Raw genomic sequence first — 22,460 nt, forward strand, 5'->3', positions numbered from 1 at the left:
AAGTCTTACAGCACCATGTTAAAGTCCAAAAGGTTTATTTGGTATTGCGAGCTTTTGGAGCACTTCTCCTTCATCAGGTGCATGGGGAATTGGGTTCATAAACATAGCATATGTAGATGGAGCCTTAGTTGCAAGATAATGGTTGGAATGCGAGTCTTAACAGATAATCAAGTCTTTACAGGTGCAAACAATGCGAGTGGAGAGAGGGTCAAGCACAGGTTAAAGAGGTGTGAATTGTCTCACACCAGGACAGTTAGTCGGATTTTGCAAGCCCAGGCCAAACGGTTGGGGTTGTGCGACATGAACCCAAGATCCCGGTTGAGACCATCCTCATGGATGTGGAACTTAACTATCAGTTTCTGCTCAGTGATTCTGTCTTGGAGAACGCCTACCCGAAGATCGGAGGCTGAATGCTCTTGACTGCTGAAGTTTTCCCCGACAGGAGGGGAACATTCCTGCCTGGTGATTGTCGTGTGGTGTCCATTCATCCATTGTCATAGTGTCTGCATGGTCTTGCCGATGTATCATGCCTCGGGATATCCTTTCCTGCAGCGAATGAGGTAGACTGAGTCGCATGAGTATGTACCAAGTACCTGGTGGATGATGTTCTATTCACATTCACATGAACCTCTTTTGCTATTTAGTTAGATGAAGGCTGATCTGTACCCATTCACATAGCTTGGTTGCAAGCTCCTCAGTATCCACGCTAAACAAAAATCTATCGGTCTTGTTTTTGATGTTTTCAATTTTGCCATGTGTGGATAGTTCCAAAATTTATGGCATTAGCCATCCATTGATCTTTATGTGAGGTGGCAGGTGAGTAGTATCACAGCTGAAGTGAGGGGAGAAGCATTGGACTTTCTTAATCTTGCCTCTCAACAAGCCAAAATTTATTCTGGTTCGGGAATATGTTGGAAGACAGAAGTTCTGCTTTAAGTGGGTGCCCAATTTATAGATCAGTGATATCTTCCCTTAGCTTGAGGGTGTCCCATACTCTCACTATTCTGCTGCTACGTTTGGGGGTTGTTTGACTCAGGGTTGGGAAAGACTTAATAGCGACTGGGAAAGGATGTTCTAATCCACTTAGCCTGTCTGAACAACTCTGATACCTTGTGTAGCACAATGAGTACACTCCCCACCCCATCCAGGAACTGGGAGAGGCCAGAGAAACAAACAGAAACAACATTGTCCAATTAGAGAAAATAACATGTGAAATTCCTTCCTGAGCCCTGGAGGGAATCTAAGCCAGTCCAACAAATCTTTCTGCTCTGACAGACAATGCTTAATTTTCATTGAAAGTGATGTCTGTCCCAGCTTGAAATACTTCTCATTTAAATCTTTGAGTGGAACCTCTATATTTTGAGAAAGGTTTGAAAGGAATCTCCTTCCTTCATGATCTAAACATCAATGTTGCTTTATTTTTTCGTACATTGTGGTGCATGCTAAAATTCACATCTCGCTGCATGATCAATTAACCAGAATGGAAGAGAGAGAGAGAGCTTTTTTAAAAAAAACAAGCATTCTGAGAATGACACCACCTGCCTTTAAATTAGTAGTTACCTCATCAGGTCAATGGCATTTCATTGCTGCTCAGTCCTAACATCTTTCTGATACAATACCATCGATCTGAAACATTAACTCTGCTTCTCTCTCCACAGACGATGCGTAGGTTAGAGGGATTAGCAGGGCAAATATTTGGGTTATGGAGATGGGCCTAGGTAAGATTGTTGTTGGTGCAGGCTTGATGGGCCAAATGATTTCTTTCTGCACCGTAGGAATTCTATGAGACGTGCCGAGTATTTTCTGTTTTAGTGTCATGTTCCCAACATTCACAGCATTTTACTTCTGTTTATATTATTAGTGACTGACTGAGCATGTTTGAATTTGCTCTTAATTATCTTCATTTCTTAGGAATGGGATATCCTACCCATGGTCTTGTAACTGCTTGAACTAAATTATTGAAATATCTTAACTGTTGTTTTAGACTTTTCTCTTGCTCTTTACCACTCCCTGACACTTTTCTCTTTTTTGATATCCCCACACCTCAGATTCATTTTTGGTATAAATTTGGTCGGACAATCTTTGGATAAGTGATGACCTAGTTTCAGGATTCAGAAGCATCAAGAGCAGGACAGAGCAAGAACTATCAGCTCCAGTTCTGAAGCAGGGTCCATGGGATCGAAACATTGAGTATGATCTTACCAGCTTCTAGCATAGCGCGTCAGGAAGATAGCTTGTGAGGCAAAAAATCCAGTAAACTGGTTTGGCCTCACACACAATCTTTCTGGCTTTGTTTTGCCAAAGAGAATGGCTTCATGCCCAAAAAGGGCATGAAGCTTATTGGCATGGGATTGAATTCATTTTAATCCCATTAGTGCGTCCGGCATGGCATTTTCCAGCATCATGGCTGCTTCCCCCCTTTGTCCACCAGCAGGGACCAGATGCCATGGCCATTGCCAGGGGGACTAGAAGCCACTGAAACCCCCAGGTGGTTGAGGACATGGCTGTGCTAGCATGGCAGTGCCCACCTGGCATCTTGGTTGGGCACTATAACTGTGCTGCAGCAATGCCAAGGGGGCATGCAAGGGTGGGGGGGGGGTAATCATCAAGGTGGGAGCAGTGCACGGGGTGTGATTGCCAATGGGGGGGTTCGTGCAGGAGAGGCGTGGGGGGGGGGGTGCAATGGGCGGAGTGGCATGTCTCACTGGGAGGTCAGGGCTCCCTATGCAATGGAGCCTGAGTGCTCTGAAGCTGACTTCACTGGTCATTTGGGTTCTGTCACCCCCACGACCAGTGCAAATCTCCAGACTGTCAAAAAATTAAACGGAGTGTGGGAGGATTGCACGGTAGCTCTCACCCAAAAGACTGGTTGGAACACTTCTTCAACTTTTATAACATTTGGAATTTTGTGGAGAAAATTTCATTCAGTATCTTTGTTCTCTCATCATAGATACTGTCAGTCCTGCTGAGTTTATCCAAACAGTTTGTCTGTTTTATTACAAGTTTCCAGCATCTGTAGTGTTTTGCTTTTATTACTGATCGGTGGCTGATCAGCAATGTGATATCTGTTGAGAGCAAAAACACTGTTGCATGGGTTGTTGCGATTGTTGGATATGAAAGTTGCTCCCTCCCTCCCCAGCTAATACATTTCAGCACATTTACTGGTGCCCTTCAGTGAAGGAAATCTGCCGTCCCTAACTGATCCGGCCTACATGTGACACCAGAGCCGTAGGCAATGTTGTTAACCCTTAACTGCCCTCTAGGAGGAATGGTGGCACAATGTTAGCACCGCTGCCTCACAGCGCCAGGAATCCAAGTTTGATTCCCAGCTTGGCTCAGACTGCACTTTCTCCCCATGTTTGCGTGGGTTTCCTCTGAGTGCTCCAGTTTCCTCCCATAGTCCGAAAGACATGCTGGTCTGGTGCACTGGCCATGCTAAATTCTTCCTCAGTGTACCTGAACAAATGCTGGAGTGTGGCGACTAGGGTATTTTCACAGTAACTTAATTGCAGTGTTAATGTAAGCCTACTTGCGACACTAATAAATAAACTTAACTGAAGTGGCCTCGCAAGTCGCTCAGTTGTATCAAGCACTTGTAGAGAAAATGTCACTGTGGTTACACCAATACCACAGGGACGGCAGTGACTCAAGAAGGCAGCCTCACTACCTCACCTTCTCAAGGGCAAGGAGAGTGGTCAATGGATGCTGGCTTAGCCAGTGAGGCCCACATCGCTTGAATGAATTTAAGGAAGTAAACATCTGATTCAAAATAAATAACAACACAAACTCGAGCACTGCAGATATTCAAATACAGTAAAAAAGATCTCCCAACACCAGGTTAAAATCCAACAGGTTTATTTAGTAGCACAAGCCACAAGCTTTTGGAGCATTGCTCCTTCATCGTGTGAGTGAGAGTTCTGTTCACAAACAGGGCATATAAAGACACAAAGTCAATTTACAAAATAATGGTTGGAATGCGAGTCTTTACAGGTAATCAAGTCTTAAAGATATAACAATGTGAGTGGAGCGAGGGTTAAGCACAGGTTAAAGAGATGTGTACTGTCTCCAGCCAGGACAGTTAGTGAGATTTTGCAAGCTCAGCCAAGTCATGGGGGTTACACATAGTGTGACATGAACTCAAGATCCCCGTTGAGGCCATCCTCCTATGCAGAACTTCGCTAACAGTTTCTGCTCAGCAACTCGTATGTGTCGTGAAAGCTGCCTTGGAGAACCCTTAGCCGAAGATCAGAGGCCGAATACCCGTGACCACTGAAGTGTTCCCCAACAGGAAGGGAACAATCTTGCCTGGTGATTGTCAAGCAGTGTTCATTCATCCGTTGTTGTAGCATCTGCATGGTCTCCCCAGTGTACCATTGCCTGGGGGCATCCTTTCCTGCAGCGTATCAGTTAGACAATGTTGGCCAAGTTGCAAGAGTATGTACCGTGTACCTGGTGGATAGTGTTCTCACGTGAGGTGATGACATCCATGTTGATGATCCGGCACGTCTAGCAGAGGTTCATGTGGCAGGGTTTTGTGGTGTCGTGGTCACTGTTCTCCTGAAGGCTGGGTAGTTTGCTGCGGTTTGCTGAAGGTAAGAAGTGGGGGTGTGAGGATGGCCTTGGCAAGATGTTCGTCTTCAGATGTTGTTAATCCTAAATGCCCTCTGGGCAGAATGGTGGCACAGTGTTAGCACGAAGTTAGCAGTGAAGACGAACATCTCGCCAAGGCTATCCCCACACCCCCACTTCTTGCCTTCAAACAGACCATTGTCTGCAGCAAACTACCCAGCCTTCAGGAGAACAGTGACCACGATACTACACAACCTTGCCACAGCAATCTCTGCAAGACATGGCGGATCATCAATTCGGTTGCCATCATCCCACGTGAGAATACCATCCACCAGGTACATGGTACATACACCTGCAACTCGGCCAATGTTGTCTACCTGATACGCTGCAGGAAAGGATATCCTGAGGCATGGTACCATGCAGACGCTACGGCAACGCATGAACACCGCTCGATTATCACCAGGTAAAGGTGTTCTCTTCCTGTTGGGGAACACTTCAGCGGTCACGGGCATTCGGCCTCTGATTTTCGGGTAACTGTTCTCCAAGGCGGCCTTCACGACACGCGACAATGCAAAGTCATTGAGCAGAGATTGATAGCCAAGTTCCACATACATGAGGACGGCCTCAACCAGGATCTTGGGTTCATGTCACATTATCTGTAACCCCCGTGACTTGCCTGGCATTGCAAAATCTCACTAACTGTCCTGGCTGGAGACAATACACATCTCTTTAACCTGTGCTTAACCCTCTCTCTACTCATATTGTCTGTACCTTTCAGACTTGATTACCTGTTAAGACTCGCATTCCAACCATTATTTTGTAAATTGAGTTTGTGTCTTTATATGCCCTGTTTGTGAACAGAACTCCCACTCAGCTGATGAAGGGGCAGTGCTCCGAAAGCTTGTGGCTTGTGCTGTCAAATAAGCCTGTTGGACTTTAACCTGGTGTTGTGAGATTTCTTACTATGTTTACCCCAGTCCAACACCGGCATGTCCACATCATGTTAAAATAGCCAGGGTGGCAAGGGTCTGCTTCATGGGCTGTTAGCCATCTTTCGGTGAATCAAATGATCCACTGCTAGGGCTTTGCTGGGACAGCAGCGGACTATAGTTAGTCTCAGTGCCGGCGTGAACAGGGAGGCAAAATCGGCAAGGTTACTTCATTTGAGCTCGCCCATTATTCCATGTCACAGATGCGCGTGGAGCCGCACTGCCTTCCAAGGTCAAATTGCCAGCTCAGCATTATTATTGAGACTCATGTGAATTGAGTCCTCATTGGCAGAGACCACCTTGTGAACTGTAACCCAGGGCAGAGCTGGCAAGAGAACAAACAGAAGCTGATAGAAGGAGAGCTTTGCTTTTGGGCTTGCTTACTTATTTCGCATAGACTCGAGGCTGACATTTTATTCAGTGGAGGACTGTGCAGTTTATTTAGCAGAGAATCCAGATTGGCAGTTTTATTCCCAGCTTCAGTTTATTTGCTGAACATGGCCCATGGCAGATTTTTTTTTTGATTTCTCTTGCTTTTTCAGCTGCTTGAGTCGATTCCAAGTCAGTCATTCATTTCATTCACTAAAAGGTGACTAACAGCCCATGAAGCAGTCCCATGTCACCCTGGCAATTTGAACATCATCTTCTCAGAAGGTCAGCAGATGCTGGGGACTCAGTGTTAAAAGATTGCATTTTATTGATGTTTATGTACAGCGTTCTGTGTATTTGAACCATTCATTCCATGGATGGTTTTGCTCTCCCTTCCCCCAATTCCCCGCCACAGGTGTCATCTGTGACTCGGTGGACAACAGGTCTGCATTTTGAATCAGTGGTTCACAGGTTCAAATCCCATTTCAGACACTTGAACACATAGTCCATACTGACACTCCAGTGCAGTCCTGAGGGAATGCTGCCCTGCCAGAGGTGTTGCCTTTTGGGTGGGACAGGTTAAACCAGGACCTTGCTAACTCGCTCATGAGGATGCCAAATATCCCACACCACTAAAGATGAAGAGCAGTGGCGTCCTGACCAGCATCCTGGCCAGTATAGTATTTATCCTCCTGTCAATATCACAAAATCAGGTGAACATGGTGTGTGTTTCATTGCTGTGTGCAAATTAGTTGCCGTGCCTCCTACGTTAGAACCATCACTGCACTTCAAAAGCCCCAGTTAATTGACTGTGAAACACTTTGAAACATTTTGGGGTTGTGAATGGCATCATGTAAACTCAAAGGACAGGGTTTTATGGCTTCGCTTGTCCTGAAAGCATAAGATCCCACCCATGGTCAACGGACCTTCCCGTTGTCCATCCTTCGCCTTCCCATGGCAGGTGGGGCGGTAAAATTCCAGCCAGAATCTTTTTTTAATTGTCAGATCAAGTGAGGTCTGTGTAAAGTAGGAAGTAAAATAATCAACCATAAGAGATCCATGAATGACGCTAAAATAGCTCAGGGATCAAGGAGAATAGTGAGTTGGCAATCAACACGGCCAGCACTGATAAGAGAGGCACATTGAATGATGATCTGTATGGACAACAGGTGGGCAGCATAGTGGCTTAATGGTTAGCACTGCTGCCTCATTGTGCCAGGGACCTGGGTTTGATTCCAACTTTGGGTGACTGTGGAGTTTGCACATTCTTGCTGTCTCTTTGTCGGTTCCCTCCGGGTGCAATGGATTCCTCCCACACTTGAAAAGTCTGCACATTAGGCGAATTGGCCGTGCTAAATTGTCCTTAGTGTCTCGGGATGAGTAGGTTCGGAGGATTAGTGGGGTAAATGCATGGGGTTACAGGGATAGGGTGGGGAGTCTGGGTAAGATGCTCTGTCAGCTAGTCAGCGCAGAATGGCCTCCTGCACTGTAGGATTTCTATGAACAGTACAGAATGCTGGTTCAGGAAACCCTGAGTACAGTGTCTACATTGGAAACAGTCAGGCCCTTAGGTCATTGAAAAAAAATCAACCATTTATCGTCTCTGGCACCGTGAAGCAGCAACTGACAGCTGTGTCACTGCACTGCCCAAAGCGGGGCTTCACCAGTGGAGAGCTATCAGTTCTTCCACTGGGTCACAGAAATCAGGAAGGTCTCAAGGTCCATCCACTGAGCTGCTTGGTCTTAGGGTGGTCTATAGCAGGGCCATGGCAGCAGACATTGGTGCTTTGGGCTAGGGCAGGGTTCCTGCTGCTGACTGCATCCAGTAATTCCACCTGGAGGTAGGCGTGTGCAGAGATGTTGAGTTGTGTCAACACAGCTGTGTACTGCCCTGACACTCCCTTCCACCTCCCATGGCTCAACACTCCAGCAGCACTTAGCATCAACACTCACACCACCACCAGCAGTGGGTGAATGGTAAGGTGGCGAGTGGGTGAATGGTATACCCACAAAACATCACTTCCACTGTTAGATGGAAAAGCTTTTCTCTTGATTTTCTGCACTGCAAGCAGCTATGGAGGCAGGCCTATCCCAGCATGCATTGCAACAAAGAAAGCCATGTATCAAAGTTGTTATGCTTTGTACGAGCTGATGATCCTCATTGGAAGAGGGGAATATATTTTTCCGCCCCTACCTCCCCCCCAGTGTTTTAGATGCCAGCTTTCACCAGTTTCTTGAGGGTGCTTCGTTTGTGTTGATGTCTGATGTAACGAGCCCAGTGTGGAATGGAATATATAATAGTGGAAGGCTGTATATGAGTGGCTTTTGGGCCCATTGTTCTGATCCTTTTTGCAGTCAGGGTCTCATCTGTAGTAAATTTGATATGTTTGCCCAATGGAATAACAAGCCTTATATATTTTTGCCTGTCTCCTGCCTGCCTTTGTCTCCTCTCTGGCAGGAAGTGATGTTTTGTGGGTATACCATTCCACCAAGGTGAGATATCCGTCCACCCACTCGCTACCTCACCTAAATGGCTGCTGGTGATGTGTGAGTGTTGATGGTAAGTGCTGCTGGAGTGTTGAGCCATGGGAGGTGGGAGTGTCAGGGCAGTGCACAGCTGTGTTGACACAACTCAACACCTCTGCACACACCTACCTCCAGGTGGAATTACTGGATGCAGTCAGCAGCAGGAACCCTGCCCTAGCCCCAAGCACCAATGTCAGCTGCCATGGCCCTGCTACAAACCACCCTAAGACCAAGCAGCTCAATGGATGGACCTTGATTCCCTCCTGATTTCTGTGACTCAGTGGAAGAACTGATAGATCTCCACTGCTGGAGCCCCCCTTTGGGTGGCGCAGTGGCACAGTTGTTAGTTGCTGCCTCACAGCGCCAGAGACCCGTGTTCAATTCTGGCCTTGGGTGACTGTCTGTGTGGAGTTTGTACATTCTCCCAGTGTCCGCATGGATTTCCTCTAGGAGCTCATTTCCTCCCACAGTCCAAAGATGTGCAGGTTAGGTGGATTTGTGATGGTAAGTTGTCCCTTAATGTCCCAGATGTGTAGATTAGGGGAATTAGCAGATAAGTACATGGGATTACGGAGATATACGACCTGGGTAAGGTGCTCTGTCAGAGAGTCAATGCAGACTCAATAGGTTGAATGGCTTCCTTCTGCACTGCAGAGATTCTAAGATACTATGAAAAGAAAAAAGAGCAAACTTTGGGATGTAACCACCTTGAACTGGTGTCAAAGATCCACAGAAAAAACACCCCTGCCTCTCCGCAACCTGGCCAATGTGCGCGGAATCTGGAAGTGATGTACAGAGGACAGTTGTACATAGCCTTGGCCAACTGGGTATTGCTTTTAGTCTTAAGCAGAAAATCTTTGCTTTGATGTGGGCCGTGTGTAGCTTTATCGGAATGATACTGAGACTTAAACGGTCAGTTATGAGGAGAGTTGGCACAAACTATCAGGAGATTTAAGTGGTGATCTGATTGCAGTGTTTAAATGATAAAGGAATCCATTTGGATCCTTTGGTGAGGAATCAGGAGCAAGGGGATGGATCTTAGAATTGGAGCCGTGTTCTTCAGAAGTGAAATCAAGAAGCACTTTCTCTCAGATTGGATAATGGTAATCTGTCACTCTATCCTCAAAAGACTATGGATGCTGAATCAGTTGATTCAGTGCCCAGACAATTACATTTCCATGAGGTGAGGGAATGTAGGGATATGGAGCAAAGCTGGGTAAATGGAATTGAATATAGATCAGTCAGCACATAATTGAATGGTGGATGAATACTGAATAGCTCCTTCTATTTTTGAGCTATCATTGGGCATTCCTTCTCTGGACCTCATGAATTTTCTCAAAAAGTTTATTTATTAGTGTCACAAGTAGTCTTAGGTTAACAAGCAGTGTTAACCTAAGACTACTTGTGACACTAATAAATAAATTTTGAATTTATTTTGAAGTTACTGTGAAAATCCCCTAGTTGCCACACTATGGCGCCTGTTCCTGTATGCTGAGAGAGAATGTAGATGGTTCATGCACCGACCCAGCATGTCTTTCAGACTGTGGGAAGACTCTGGCAAATGGCAGCTTTCCATGTTGTATCAGCTGATGCCCTTTTGAGTTGTGTTTCGTTGGTCAGATCCAGCCATAAGGTAAGCTTTCCACACCGTCAAGAGCAGCAGCCGTGATTTTGAAATTTCCCAAGGGTTTCTAGTGTGTTTCCATTTGTGTCTCAATTTCACCATGCCGTTGGCATCCCTCGCTTTCAGCTAACGAGGTTCCATTATCTGAGATTTCCTCCTCAAACCCATCTTGTCTCCTTCAAGACACTCCTTTAAAGTTCAGGTCACCTGTTTGACTGGACTGTGATCACACCAGCTGATACTTTTCCTCATTAATTTATTGTTATCCATATGCCTCTGTAAAGTAGCCTTGGATGTCTTTCAATGCGAGAGGCTCTTTATAAATTCAAGTGGTTGAAGATGATAGATGAAGCACTGGTGGTTTAGTAGCAGAAGCTGATTGTGCTGGGGAAGTGATTTTAATTCACTGACCCAGTTTTGGGAGAGCAGCTGTATATCAACTTCCTCCAATTCCTGTTCTCCTTGTTAATTCTCCTATTATTCTTCAGATGACATTTCACTTTCCCCTACTGCAGTGCAAACCTGTATCTGTGATAGGAGTAACCATGTGTTCTGCAGTGGAATATAAGTATTGCATTAAAGCACATCGTATAATCTGATACATGTGGTCGCGGCTAATTCCTTATCCACGCTCCTAAAATCTTCATAAAGAGATTATGTGTAGTCCCTGTTAATTAGCTGATTCATGAGAGAGGGAAATAAGAAACTATTTTAGGATTTTGCCTGCAAGGTAACCGAGGAATCCCTCATGGGAAAGTGATATTGGGCATGGACTTTTTCACAGGCAACAGTGATCCAGCATTGTGAGATCTGTCTTTTTGTGATTTCTGGGCAGAATTCTAATTTGATTTGGACTGCTCATTAAATAGGTTTATTTTTGTCTTGCTGCTGGCTACGCTCTGCAGCGTAGGTCGCTGTTGTAGAACCTAGAACATAGAACATGGAACAGTACAGCATAGTACAGGCCCTTCGGCCCCTAAACTGTGTCGAGGCATGTCCAAATCTAAGATCAAGCTATCCCACTCCCTATCATTCTGGCGTGCTCCATGTGCCTATCCAATAACCACTTGAAAGTTCCCAAAGTGTCCGACTCCACTATCACAGCAGGCAGTGCATTCTACACCCCAACCACTCTCTGAGTAAAGAATCTACCTTGGACATTCCTCCTACATCTCCCATCATGAACCTTAAAGTTATGCCCCCTAGTAACAGCTACATCCGCTAAGGAAATAGTCTCTGCACGTCCACTCAGTCTATCCCCCTTACCATCTTATAAACCCCTACTAAGTCACCTGTTATCTTCCTCCGCTCTAAAGAGAAAAGCCCCAGCTTCCTCAACCTTTCCTCATAAGGCCTACTTTCCAAACCAGGCAGCATCCTGGTAAATGTCCTCTGCACCCTCTCCAATGCTTCCACATCCTTTTCATAGTGAGGTGATCAGAACTGCACACAGTATTCCAAACGTGGTCTCACCAAGGTCTGATATAGTTGCAGCATAACCCCACAGCTCTTAAACTCAAACCCCCTGTTAATAAACGGTAACACATTGTAAGCCTTCTTTGCGGCTCTGTCCACTTGAGTGGCAACATTTAGAGATCTGTGGATATGAACCCCAAGATCTCTCTGTTCCTCCATATCCCTCAGAACCCTGCCGTTGATCCTGTAATCCGCATTCAAGTTTGTCCTACCAAAGTGAATCGCCTTGCACTTATCAGTGTTAAACTCCATCTGCCACTTTTCTGTCCACCTCTGCATCCTATCAATGTCTCTTTGCAGCCTACAAGAGCCGTCCACCTCATCCGCTACTCCACCAAGCTTGGTGTCATCAGCAAATTTACTAACCCACCCTTCAGCCCCCTTTTCCAAGTCATTGATAAAAATCACAAATAGCTGGTAACTGGCCTCCAGTCTGAAAATTTTCTCTCCATCACCACCCTCTGTCTTCTTTGAGACAGCCAGTTACTTATCCAATCGGCCAAATTTCCTTCTATCCCACACATCCTTACTTTCTTCATGAGCCTACCATGGAGAACCTTACCAAACACCTTACTAAAATCCATGTATATGACATCAACTGCTCTAGCCTCATCTACGCATTTAGTTACCTCCTCAAAGAATTCAGTCAAATTTATGAGGCAGGACTTAGCCTCATGAAACTCTGCTGACTATCCTGGATTAAACTTCATCTTTCCAAATGGTCATAAATCCTATCTCTCAAGACCCTTTCCATTAACTTACCAATCACCGAAGTAAGACTAACTGGTCTATAATTCCCAGAGTCACTCCTATTTCTCATTCCTATTTCCTTTCTTGAAGAGAGGAACAACATTCGCCACTCTCCAGTCCTCTGGCACAATCCCCATGGACAGTGAGGACCTAAAGATCAAAGCTAAAGGCTCCACAATCTCATCCCTTGCCTCCCAAAGTATCCTAGGATGTATCCCATCTGGCCCAGGGGACTTATCGACCCTCAGGTTTTTCAAAATTGCTAATACATCTTCCCTCAGAACATCTACCTCCTCCATCCTAACAGTCTGTATCATACACTCAAAAACATGGCCCCTCTCCTTAGTGAATGCTGAACAAAAGTATTCATTCAACGCCTCACCTACCTCTTCTGACTCCATGCACAAGTTCCCACTATTATCCCTGACTGGCCCTAACCTCACCCTGGTCATTCTTTTATTTTTCACATAAGAATAAAGGCTTTTCCTTTATCTGACCCACCAAGGACTTCTTGTGCCCCCTCCTAGCTCTCCTAAGCCCTTTTTTTAATTCATTCCTACTACCTTGTAACCCTCAAACAACCCAACTGAACCTTGTTTTTTCATCCTTACATTCGTTTCCTTTCTCCTCTTGACAAAACATTCAACCTCCTTTGTGAGCCATGGTTCCCTCACTCAGCCATTTCCTCCGTGCCTGCCAGGGACGTACCTATCAAGGACACACAGTTGTTGTTCCTTGATAAAGCTCCACTTTTCGGTTGAGAGCTCCACCCTCACTATCACCTGTGTGATAGTGAGAGTGCACCTTCTAAACATGTGAACCCTAGCGATCAGGACTGCACTGCAGGCTTTTTAAGGATGGGCTTTTTGGAATGTTATATTTTTATTTCAGGAAACCATTTGAATTCAACGAGACCGGACAGATGTAAGGTAGAGTCTCTTTGTCCTGATGTCTTTATTTGTTGCTTAGGGAGGGTAAAGGATGTTAGTGCTCAGCATTGAAATGCTTTTCCATTTTAGTATTGGTGAGTGATCATGAGTCATATCTAGGCTTAATAGTATGTGGGAACATCATCATAAGTTCCTCTCCGCACCATTCTGGTTTGGAACTTTTTCGCCATTCCTTCACCATGGATCAAAAACCTGGAGCTCCCTCCCCATCAGCGCTGTGGATGTACCTACGCCACATGGACTGCAGCAGTTCAAGAAGATGGCTCACCACCACCTTCTCGAGGGCAGTTAGGAAGGGGCAACAAATGCTGAACTTGCCAGCGAAGTCTACACCCCAAGAGTAAATGTAAAAAAAGGGACAGGGTGGTGCTGTGGATTAAACTCTGGCTTTATGTTACTGCGGCCAAACTCAAATAAAATCTAAATAAACCATGCCATGTTTCCTGTGTGTATTCTGGAACTAGATGAATGGAACTGTTGCGTCAGAGCCTGGAGCTGAGAACTTGGCAAACCGTTGAGTTGCTCTTCAGCTAATTGAGCTCAAGTTTCCCATAATGTGCAAGGATTTTTGGATGAAGGACAGAACTAGCAGGTGGTGCAACTGGAAGGGAGCGTTTTTACGCTAATCTCTAATTGATTACAATGAAAGCATCTACAACAATGGCTTCCTTTCCAGCTTTGTAACGTACTGTCGAGATTCCCCCAGCTACCTATCCTTAGCCCCTCCTCCTTTTCCTCGTTAATATGCTGCTACGTGGTGACTTTTTTTTCATGTGCCAAGATCATTGGCACATGACACCCAGCTCTCCCTCTCATGGGCCCTGTGCTGTCTGACTGATAGACCAACCATAGTCTTTTACTTCCAGTGCAGTATTGGAAAGATTGAAGCCCTAACCACAAACTCCACATCCTTGGAACTGACTTCCATCCCAGCCCCAAGCGGAACTTAAAGTCACATTGTGTTAGCACTGCTGCCTCACAGGTTCAATTCCTGGCTTGGGTCACTGTTTGTGTGGAGATTGCACATTCTCCCCGTGTCTGCGTGGGTTTCCTCTGGGGGCTCTGGTTTCCTCCCACAATCCAAAGCTGCGTGGGTTAGGTTGATTGGCCATGCTAAATTGACCCTAGTGTCAGGGGATTAGCAGAGTTAAATATGTGGGGTTATGGGAATGGAGCCTGGTTGGTGCAGACTTGATGGGTCGAATGGCCTCTTTCTGCACTGTAGGGATTCTCTGATCTCCTCTCTGTCACAAGTACTATCTATATCCAACTCTTCAATGTCAATAATGCTGACCCTACTTCAGAGCATCATGCACTGAAATCCTCCTCCGAGAGCAGTTTTCTGGCCATTCATGGCACTGTAGAAATACAAGTTGCTCCATTTCCAATGAAGTTGAAGCTGTGGAAACGCGCCTTCCCCACTCCCCTTTGTCTAGCTTTTAGTCTCAGCCTAGCTCGCTGTGGGAAGGAAATCATTGTAAGTCTCAGGATAGAGAAGAGGGAAGGGTTGGAACACTAGAGTTACGGCACTTACTGGGGTTGAGTTAAGGGAAGCTTATTCCTTCGGCTGGTTATGATATCAGACCTAGGTATAAATAGTGATTACTCACCGATACTAAAATGGAAAAGCATTTCCATCCTGAGCACTAACATCCTTTATCCTCCCTAAGCAACAAACAAAGACATCAAAACAAATAGATTCTACCTTACATCCGTCGAGTCTCATTGAATTCTAACACCTTCTTGAAATAAAAACATAAAATCCCTAAAAGCCCATGCTTAAAAGGCCTGCAGTACAGTCCTGATCGCTTTATGTTTGCACAGTTTGAAATCAGCTCAAGCGCACAACTGGCCAGAACAATTGGTTGCTGAGAGACGCAAAACATTTGTGGCAAACCTTGCCTTGGGAAGTATGAACTTGCAAAAAAGCAGATGTGTTGAAAGCAATTAATGTACCAGAGGAGATGGTGTCAAGACAGTACCTGGGCAGAAGGCCCATATTATTGCTCAGTTCAAGGGATAAGTAAAGTCAAGGGAGGGGGGGAATTTGTTAAAAATTCAACCCCATGCTCAAAAGCCTGGGTAAGGAGACTGTGGGGAGAGGGGACAGGCTAGGCTTTAATCTCTCGCTTGTAAGATAAAATGCTGGCACAGAGAAAGACTCTTGAATACTGGTTTAACAGGTGTAGCTGAATGTCCTACCTTTGACTGCGTCACCCTCATCCATGTCACCACACATCCACCTTCGGAGGTCATCACCTTTCTTTCTTTGTAATGCACACAGCTTCTTTGCTATATGTTTATATAATTCTCAATTGTTCATGAAAAAGCTGGTATAAAATGCTTTTATACTTAATAAACAAAGGCACTCAGAAAATGAGATGAAAAAATATTTTGTTTTTAATGATCTTTCTCTAGGTTCATTGGCAGAAGTGATTTAGGAGATTCCTGAGTTGTGTTGGCAACTCAAGCTTCATAAGAGATAGTGGGGAGGAGAATTAGAGAATAAAACTAGAGCAGGGTGAAAAATAAACTCAGTACTCAGACCATGAGAAATCGGATGGTGCTTAAATTTCCAGGAATTCTAGTGCCAAATGAGGCTAGTTTTGCCATTTATTTTGTAGCAAATATACCACAAAGAACAGATTCAGAATGTTAGGAGAGGGAGAATACTTAATTTGTCAATCCCATGTCATCACCTTAGGGAATCCCTCAGGATCGAGGAGGACTTGCTTGGTTCAATAGTTTCTGAAGAGGCTGATTGAAATAACTCCCATGAAGCCAGTGTCCCTTTACCAAATCCAGATTTATTTACAAGTGTGAATAATGCTTAGGCACTTCCCAGTACAGAGTATAGAGCATGAGTGTCGGTAATCCTGACACTCCATATTATATACCTCTGCAGGGCTCCCAGATTGAACAGCATTAACTGGCTCAATCAGGGAGCTCATACTCCTGGACCTCATTAACGTCATTACACTGATAAGTCCAAAGCGCGATCTGCAGACTCCACCATCTGTGGGGCAGGTGGTGCTTGAATGGTTTGGGCATTCGCTGCGACGCCTCTGCACATTCCTGACATTGTCTTTTGAGTGTTTGGTGTCTTTCCGAATGAATCTTCTCCATTTTGATCAGTTACAAAAGCCAGGGCCTCCAATGAGTCAGTGGGTATGTTTCATCTTTTCAGGGAATTTTTGAGGACATCTCAGTGTTTCTTGGAGTCTCCTGCTATGACTGAGTTCCAAGTGGAGCAGTTTTCTTTCAGGGGTCTTGGTGTCAGGCACACAAATGACATGTCCTGCCCAAGTGGAGCTGGTTTTCAGTGGTTGGCGCTTTGATGCTGGGCAAGTTGACTCGGAAGAAGATACTTGTGTTGCACTGTCTTTCTTGCCAATGGATTTGGTGGATATGGTGAAGTCATGTTTCGTGGTATTTCTCCAGTGTGCTGTGAATAGATAGAGTTGTGTGGAGTGTTTTGAGTGGGTGGGGATGGTGCAGGGTCAGACACTGATTATATCTTTTAAATGGAAATGGAGTGAGAAAACAGAACTGAGAACAAAAAACGTTACCAACCTGTTCTGCCACAATGTCTGATCCGGTGTATTTATCTCCATCTTACCTGCAGTGGTTGCAGGATTTTTTGCTTTCTTCCTTGGTAAGGTGCAATGAGTGCTCCACGTGTGAGTGTGCAATCCTCCCCTCCAACTTTGTGCCAGTTTAGCAGGTCCGTGGCACTCAAAGCCCTGGTGGGAATGAGCCGGATTGCAGAGTCAGAAAGTGCAGGTGCAAAGCTGGCTCCTTTCCATGGGGTGTGGCTGTGTTCACAGCTTGCCTGTCAACTCCCCTCCCCCTCTTCTGAGAAACAGCAAGCTGATGCCTTTTGGCAAAAATCAATCCACACTGAGATGAACTTCCCAGTTTTAGCCAAGTGTGTTTGGCAGGAGAGCAGGCATTGCAGTATCTAGAGATATTAAAGCTGTCTTCAATTGAAAATTGCTCACCGTCTGGTGGTCAGATTGGTGTAAACACCTTTGGGAGGTCTTTATCTGGTTTGATCTGTACATCTGGTGCCTCGCAACGTGGATTAGCTCTGAACTGCTGTCTGTCGGTGCCTCTCAGACTGTTTGCAAAGAATAACAATAACAGTGGCAACAGTTCAAGAGGGCGGTCCACCACCATTACCTCAGGGCATTTAGATTGGGCAATAAATACAAGCCTTGCCAGCAACCTGAAAAAGAACTTTTAAAAAAAAGTAGAAATATATGCCTGACTGGGAGTGTTTCAACATTGGCTGTTTAATGATGCTGTTCCAACTGCTGACCACACCAAGTAAATTCCTTATTTTTTCTCTAGTTAGTAGTGCAACTTAACTCCCTGATGGGGGAAAATAAAAATGAAGTAAATGCTGCTCCAGCCAGCAACTCTCATGTCCCACTAATGAATGAAAAAAACAGAAAGTGATGGAAAAACTTATGATGCCCAGCAGCATCTGTTGTGAGAGAGTTAACGTTTCACAAGTACTGTTCTGATGAAAGGTCACAGACCTGAAACGTCAACACTCTTTCCAAAGATGCTGTCCAGACCTGCTGAGTATTTCTGGAATGTTCTGTTTTCTTTGCAGTCAGGAACGCTCGCATTGAGTTGTGTCTGATGGCAGTAGGTGAATTTTGGTCTCCACGCTTGGGACAAGCCAGAGTCAGGAGGGCCAAAGTGGAGGCAGGTTGGGCTGCAGCTTTGTATTTGCCCAAGGAGTCCTGGGGGCCGCCACTTCCATTCGGTCGGGAGTCGAGTCAGGTTGTGACCCAACGCTCACTTAAAGTGACCTTGGGTTTTCAGTTTAACCTCCTGCTGGAAATTCAGATTTCTCTGCCTTTTGGATTCTTGTAAAGGCCTCCGGGAACCCTGCCAGCTAAGTGAGTTTGTGAAATTTTTGAGAAGTGTAGAAAAATTACCCTTTGATAAGTAAGTTTGAGACCTATTGCCAATGCGCCCCATTTCTTCCCCCATTCCACTTCATATCCCTCATACCCGCTCTACCCCACATACCTCTTCTGTGTCCTACCTACCCCTTCCATAATCCCCATCCCACCCAAGGTTGGAAAAATGAAAGGAGACATGATGGTGAAGGATGGGAAAGTGAAAATAGGAAATGGGAGAGAAAAGGGGAAGCGGAGGAGATGTGCTTGGTTCGGGGGTAAGGGTCAAAATGCGCAAGTGAATGAACATGGGAACAAAGCTACACATGCAGCAAGGCTACATGATAGACCAAGATAGCCATGCATGGCCATACATGTGTCATAGAAAGGAGCCAAAGTGTGAGTAAAATAGGATTTAAAGTCAAGAACGGGTAAAGTAGATGTGAAATCGATGACCAGATGAGAGAGACATGTGGGCTACTTGATGTGCAGAATAATGTGCACTTCCAAAAAGAAAATTAATATTTTTCTAATACAATGGCTGTCGTGGAGAGGGTCTTGTGGTGCAGTCTGAACCAGGAGCTCTGGGTTCATGTCCCACTCCAGGACCTAATGACCAAGGAACGTGGGTTCATAATGCAGCCAAACAAATTGAGTATCAACCTGGAAATCCTCCCAAACATGCCAGTGGCTGGCGGTAAGAGTGGGAGAGACTCCTGGTGAAAAGAAAATTGGAGCTTCTATCATCACAACAACATGCACATAAAAGTGTGCGTTACCACTACAACTCAGACTCCTTGTGAGGGCTGGTTGAGTGTTAGGCTGTCATGGATCAGCTTTGTGCCGACATCTTAGGGTTCGACTCGCTTCTCGGCCTTTTGGCTAAGATCAAGTGTAGTATCGACATGCTGCACTTGGTTGAAGTCATTAGGTTACATTTCAGCTTCATTTGAAGCAATTTTTTAAAGTGGCATCTCGGCCATTTGGCTAAGATGCAAATAAGATCAAGCCCTGGAGGAGGAGCTACACCTACTCCAGTTAGCTTGGATCATGTAGATCAAGCCCAAGACAGGAGGTGAGAGCCCTGTCTTGTCAGCTTGGATCGGGAATGTCCCAACTTGTTGGGACTCTGAATTGGGTTTAATTTGACTTGATTGGATTAGAATAAAGTTTAAAAAAAAAATCTTAGGGTTCGACTCCCACTCTAGTGGGGTGGATTTGACATCCACATCCTTGTCCCCTACACATGGTGAAGGTCATGGTGCTATGGATCGGACCTGCCTTTGGACAGAGAACCCGAGAAGACGGAGAATAAATAGTTGTTGCTGGAACTGCTGTGCCTGCACTGACTGAGTGTGGATGAGTCCCACAGGAATCACTGCCACAAAATCTAACAGTTGAAATCACTATGTGCCATTTCCTCAACTGTTAAAAATGACAGATTGAATCGCCAGTCAAGTTTTAAAAGCGAAATGTTCTGAGACTCTGGAACAATTTCTTCACTGAGTCTTTAATACATGAAAGAACAATGACAGCTCCCCAAAATTGACTGGAGCTGCAGGGTGGATCGGTGTCAATATTGTCAATTATTGGTTGGTTGAGGTGATAAATTGACAGCAACATTTCACCTGAAGGAGGTGAACATGTCCTTATTAGTAATAATGATTTTATAGGACAGCCCTCTTCCCCCCCTCCCATTAAACAAACTCCAGTTCAGCTGGAGTTCTCCAGGATACAACTTTAATGCAGCTGAGGATCACCACAATAGATTGCTTTATAGTTACCATGTTTAAACCCAAATCAAAATATCTCCGTCATCAAACAGCAACAAAGGCAAACATCAGTGCAAAAGCCGTGACTCCAGTGCTAGTACTTAAAATGAGGGTTTGTGGCAAACATGGAGTTCAATGTTGATCCGCCTCCTCCATCTCTCATCCCCTTTATCTCTTCTCCGCATTCTCTCCCCCTCAATATCTCTTACACATCCTCTCACTCTCTCCCATGACTTTATGCAACTCCAAAATGTAAGAGGAGCACTATGGGCATGTAAGTGTTTTAGTGTCTGAAAGTACAGCGCCTACTTGAAACCGAGTCCTGTGGTCCTGCATTAACCCAGACACTGGCGCTTGCACTGTTTGTCAAAAAAAAAAGTCGGCCCAACTAAAACTAATGAAGCCAAATTTCCTCTCTTGCAGATCCCAGAAGAAGCTACTGGAAGCTGAACGGTTACTGCGTGACTCTGTGAGGTTTGGTTCCCGGTTTGCAGATGGCTATTCCAGCCTAGCAGCTCTGCTAGCTGAACAGGTGGGTCATGGTGTAGTTGGAGCAGCAAGACTATTGATGAACTTGGTTCTGATTTTATTGCGAGCCTAAACCACATGACCTATCAGCGCAGATACAGGTCAGTCTCCTCTCGCCTGACCGATCTGTTGGTTCATCATCAACAGTGCCTACGCTGCCTGGCCCAGGACTTTGATTAGCAAGCCCGCAGATAGGGGTGACTTTGGTGTCAATCTTTAATCAAAGGATATAGCACCTTAAGACCAGCAGAACTCCAGAGACATTCTGCTTACTTCCCCATTCCTCCCACTCTGACCACCCTCTTTCCCCATGACACCCACAGAGCACCATGTATTTCCCATTACTTCAAATTGGTATACTTTCCCTCCATTTTTGTCTGTTATGAACACTTTCCATACAGAACTATATCAAGACAAAACTTCTCTCAAATTTCTCGAGGTTCTTGGTATTGTGACAGTCACTGCACTAATGTTGGTGAATCAATCATACTCGAGCAGAAATCAAGGTACAATAAATGGGCCTCCCTTAGCTCATTCATTTCAGAAAAGAATAACTTGGTTCTCCCAACACATTGTCTAATTGTTCTCTTTGTACAACCTGGAAAAACATTCCAAATATTGGTTGCTCTGGAGCATTTACAGTGCAAGAGTTTTCACCTTTATTTACAGCCACTAGACCTGCCCTCCTGGCTATGCCAGGGAAATACAGTGATCAGTGCTCCTGTTAGCAGGTTTCTATTTGACGCCCTCTCATGAGGCATCAATGTGAAACACTTTTTTGATGGTTCCAGAGACAACAGCCCGGAATAATTTACCATATAATACACTTGTGTTGTCAATCTATTGAAAGCCCATTGGCTCCTGCCAACTTACCTTAATAACCTGGCTATTGTGGATATACAAATTTATTACATTGTGTTTGTACATGCATGTGTGTGTATGGGGGTGCATGTGTGAGGGTGTGCGCACATGTGTGGATATGCATGTGTCTGTTTAAAGTTTTTTTAAGTTTATTAGTCACAAGGAGGCTTACATTCATACTGCAATGAAGTTACTCTGAAAATCCGCTAGTTGCACATGTGCGGGTAGATTGAGGGAGAATTTAGCATGTCCAATGCACCTAACCAGCATGTCTTCTAGACTGTGGGAGGAAACTGGGGCACTTGGAGGAAACCCACGCTGACACAGGGAGAACATGCAGAATCCACACAGACAGTGACCCAAGCCTGGAATGGAACCCAAGTCCCTGATGCTGTATTTGAGAGTGTGTGTGTGTATAGGTGTCTGTGGGTGTGTTTAGTAAGATTTTACTCTGCATCACAGCAACTGATCCTCAATAACTTGTGATGCATTGACATTAAGTTATCTATTAGTGTCAGTGAAGTTGGGTATCCTTATGCTGTGGATCAACCACGTGCAACATCTGAGATTTTGCCGACTGCTTTCCACCACTTATGGGAACCTGTAACCAGATTGGCTGTTTTCCATCTGAACTTTGTGGGCCTGGAGGTTTGGAAAGGGCTAATTCAAAGCTGAATCCTAAACCAGAGCAAGACATGTTAGAATCAGCAACCCATCAGGGTACACAAGTCAGTGGAATATGCATTTAAACATCATGTATGGCCCTTGAAGTTACAGTTCATTGAACACATAACTAACTGACCCACAAGGACAAAGGCCCAGGTAATTTTGATGTTTTGTAGTGCTCAGTGAGGTCCATGGGGTTAAGGGTTGCTGACTGAAGTCAGCTGTTTTACCTTTGAAAGCTGCATTTTAGTGGTATGCTTGAGTGCTGGCACATTATTTGTGGGGGGACTGGAGAAGCTGGGATTGCCTTCTTTCGATGTGGAAATGCCGGTGTTGGACTGGGATAAACACAGTAAGAAGTCTCACAACTCCAAGTTGAAGTCCAACAGGTTTATTTGATAGTGGATTTTGCTACCAAATAAACCTGGTGTTTTGAGACTTCTTATTGCTTTCTTTCAAACAGA

At 45.1% G+C, this 22,460-nt stretch overlaps 1 protein-coding gene and 1 non-coding gene across 2 annotated transcripts in view; both read left to right on the forward strand.

Moving 5' to 3' along the window:
- tmtc1 (transmembrane O-mannosyltransferase targeting cadherins 1) overlaps window positions 1–22,460 on the forward strand; it is a 177,065-nt gene that overhangs the window by 123,466 nt on the left and 31,139 nt on the right. The window contains exon 12 of the mRNA XM_080190684.1: window positions 20,365–20,473. Within this exon, the coding sequence (XP_080046810.1) occupies window positions 20,365–20,473 (109 nt within the window). The remainder of the gene's footprint in view (window positions 1–20,364; window positions 20,474–22,460) is intronic.
- Window positions 19,032–19,223, forward strand: LOC145344646 (U2 spliceosomal RNA). Its single transcript, XR_013886939.1, has one exon. It is a non-coding gene; the product is annotated as a U2 spliceosomal RNA (small nuclear RNA).

The sequence above is a fragment of the Carcharhinus amblyrhynchos genome, chromosome 6 (genome assembly GCF_965287045.1).
Source record: "Carcharhinus amblyrhynchos chromosome 6, sCarAmb.v2.hapA, whole genome shotgun sequence".
NCBI classification, from domain to species: Eukaryota; Metazoa; Chordata; class Chondrichthyes; order Carcharhiniformes; family Carcharhinidae; genus Carcharhinus; species Carcharhinus amblyrhynchos.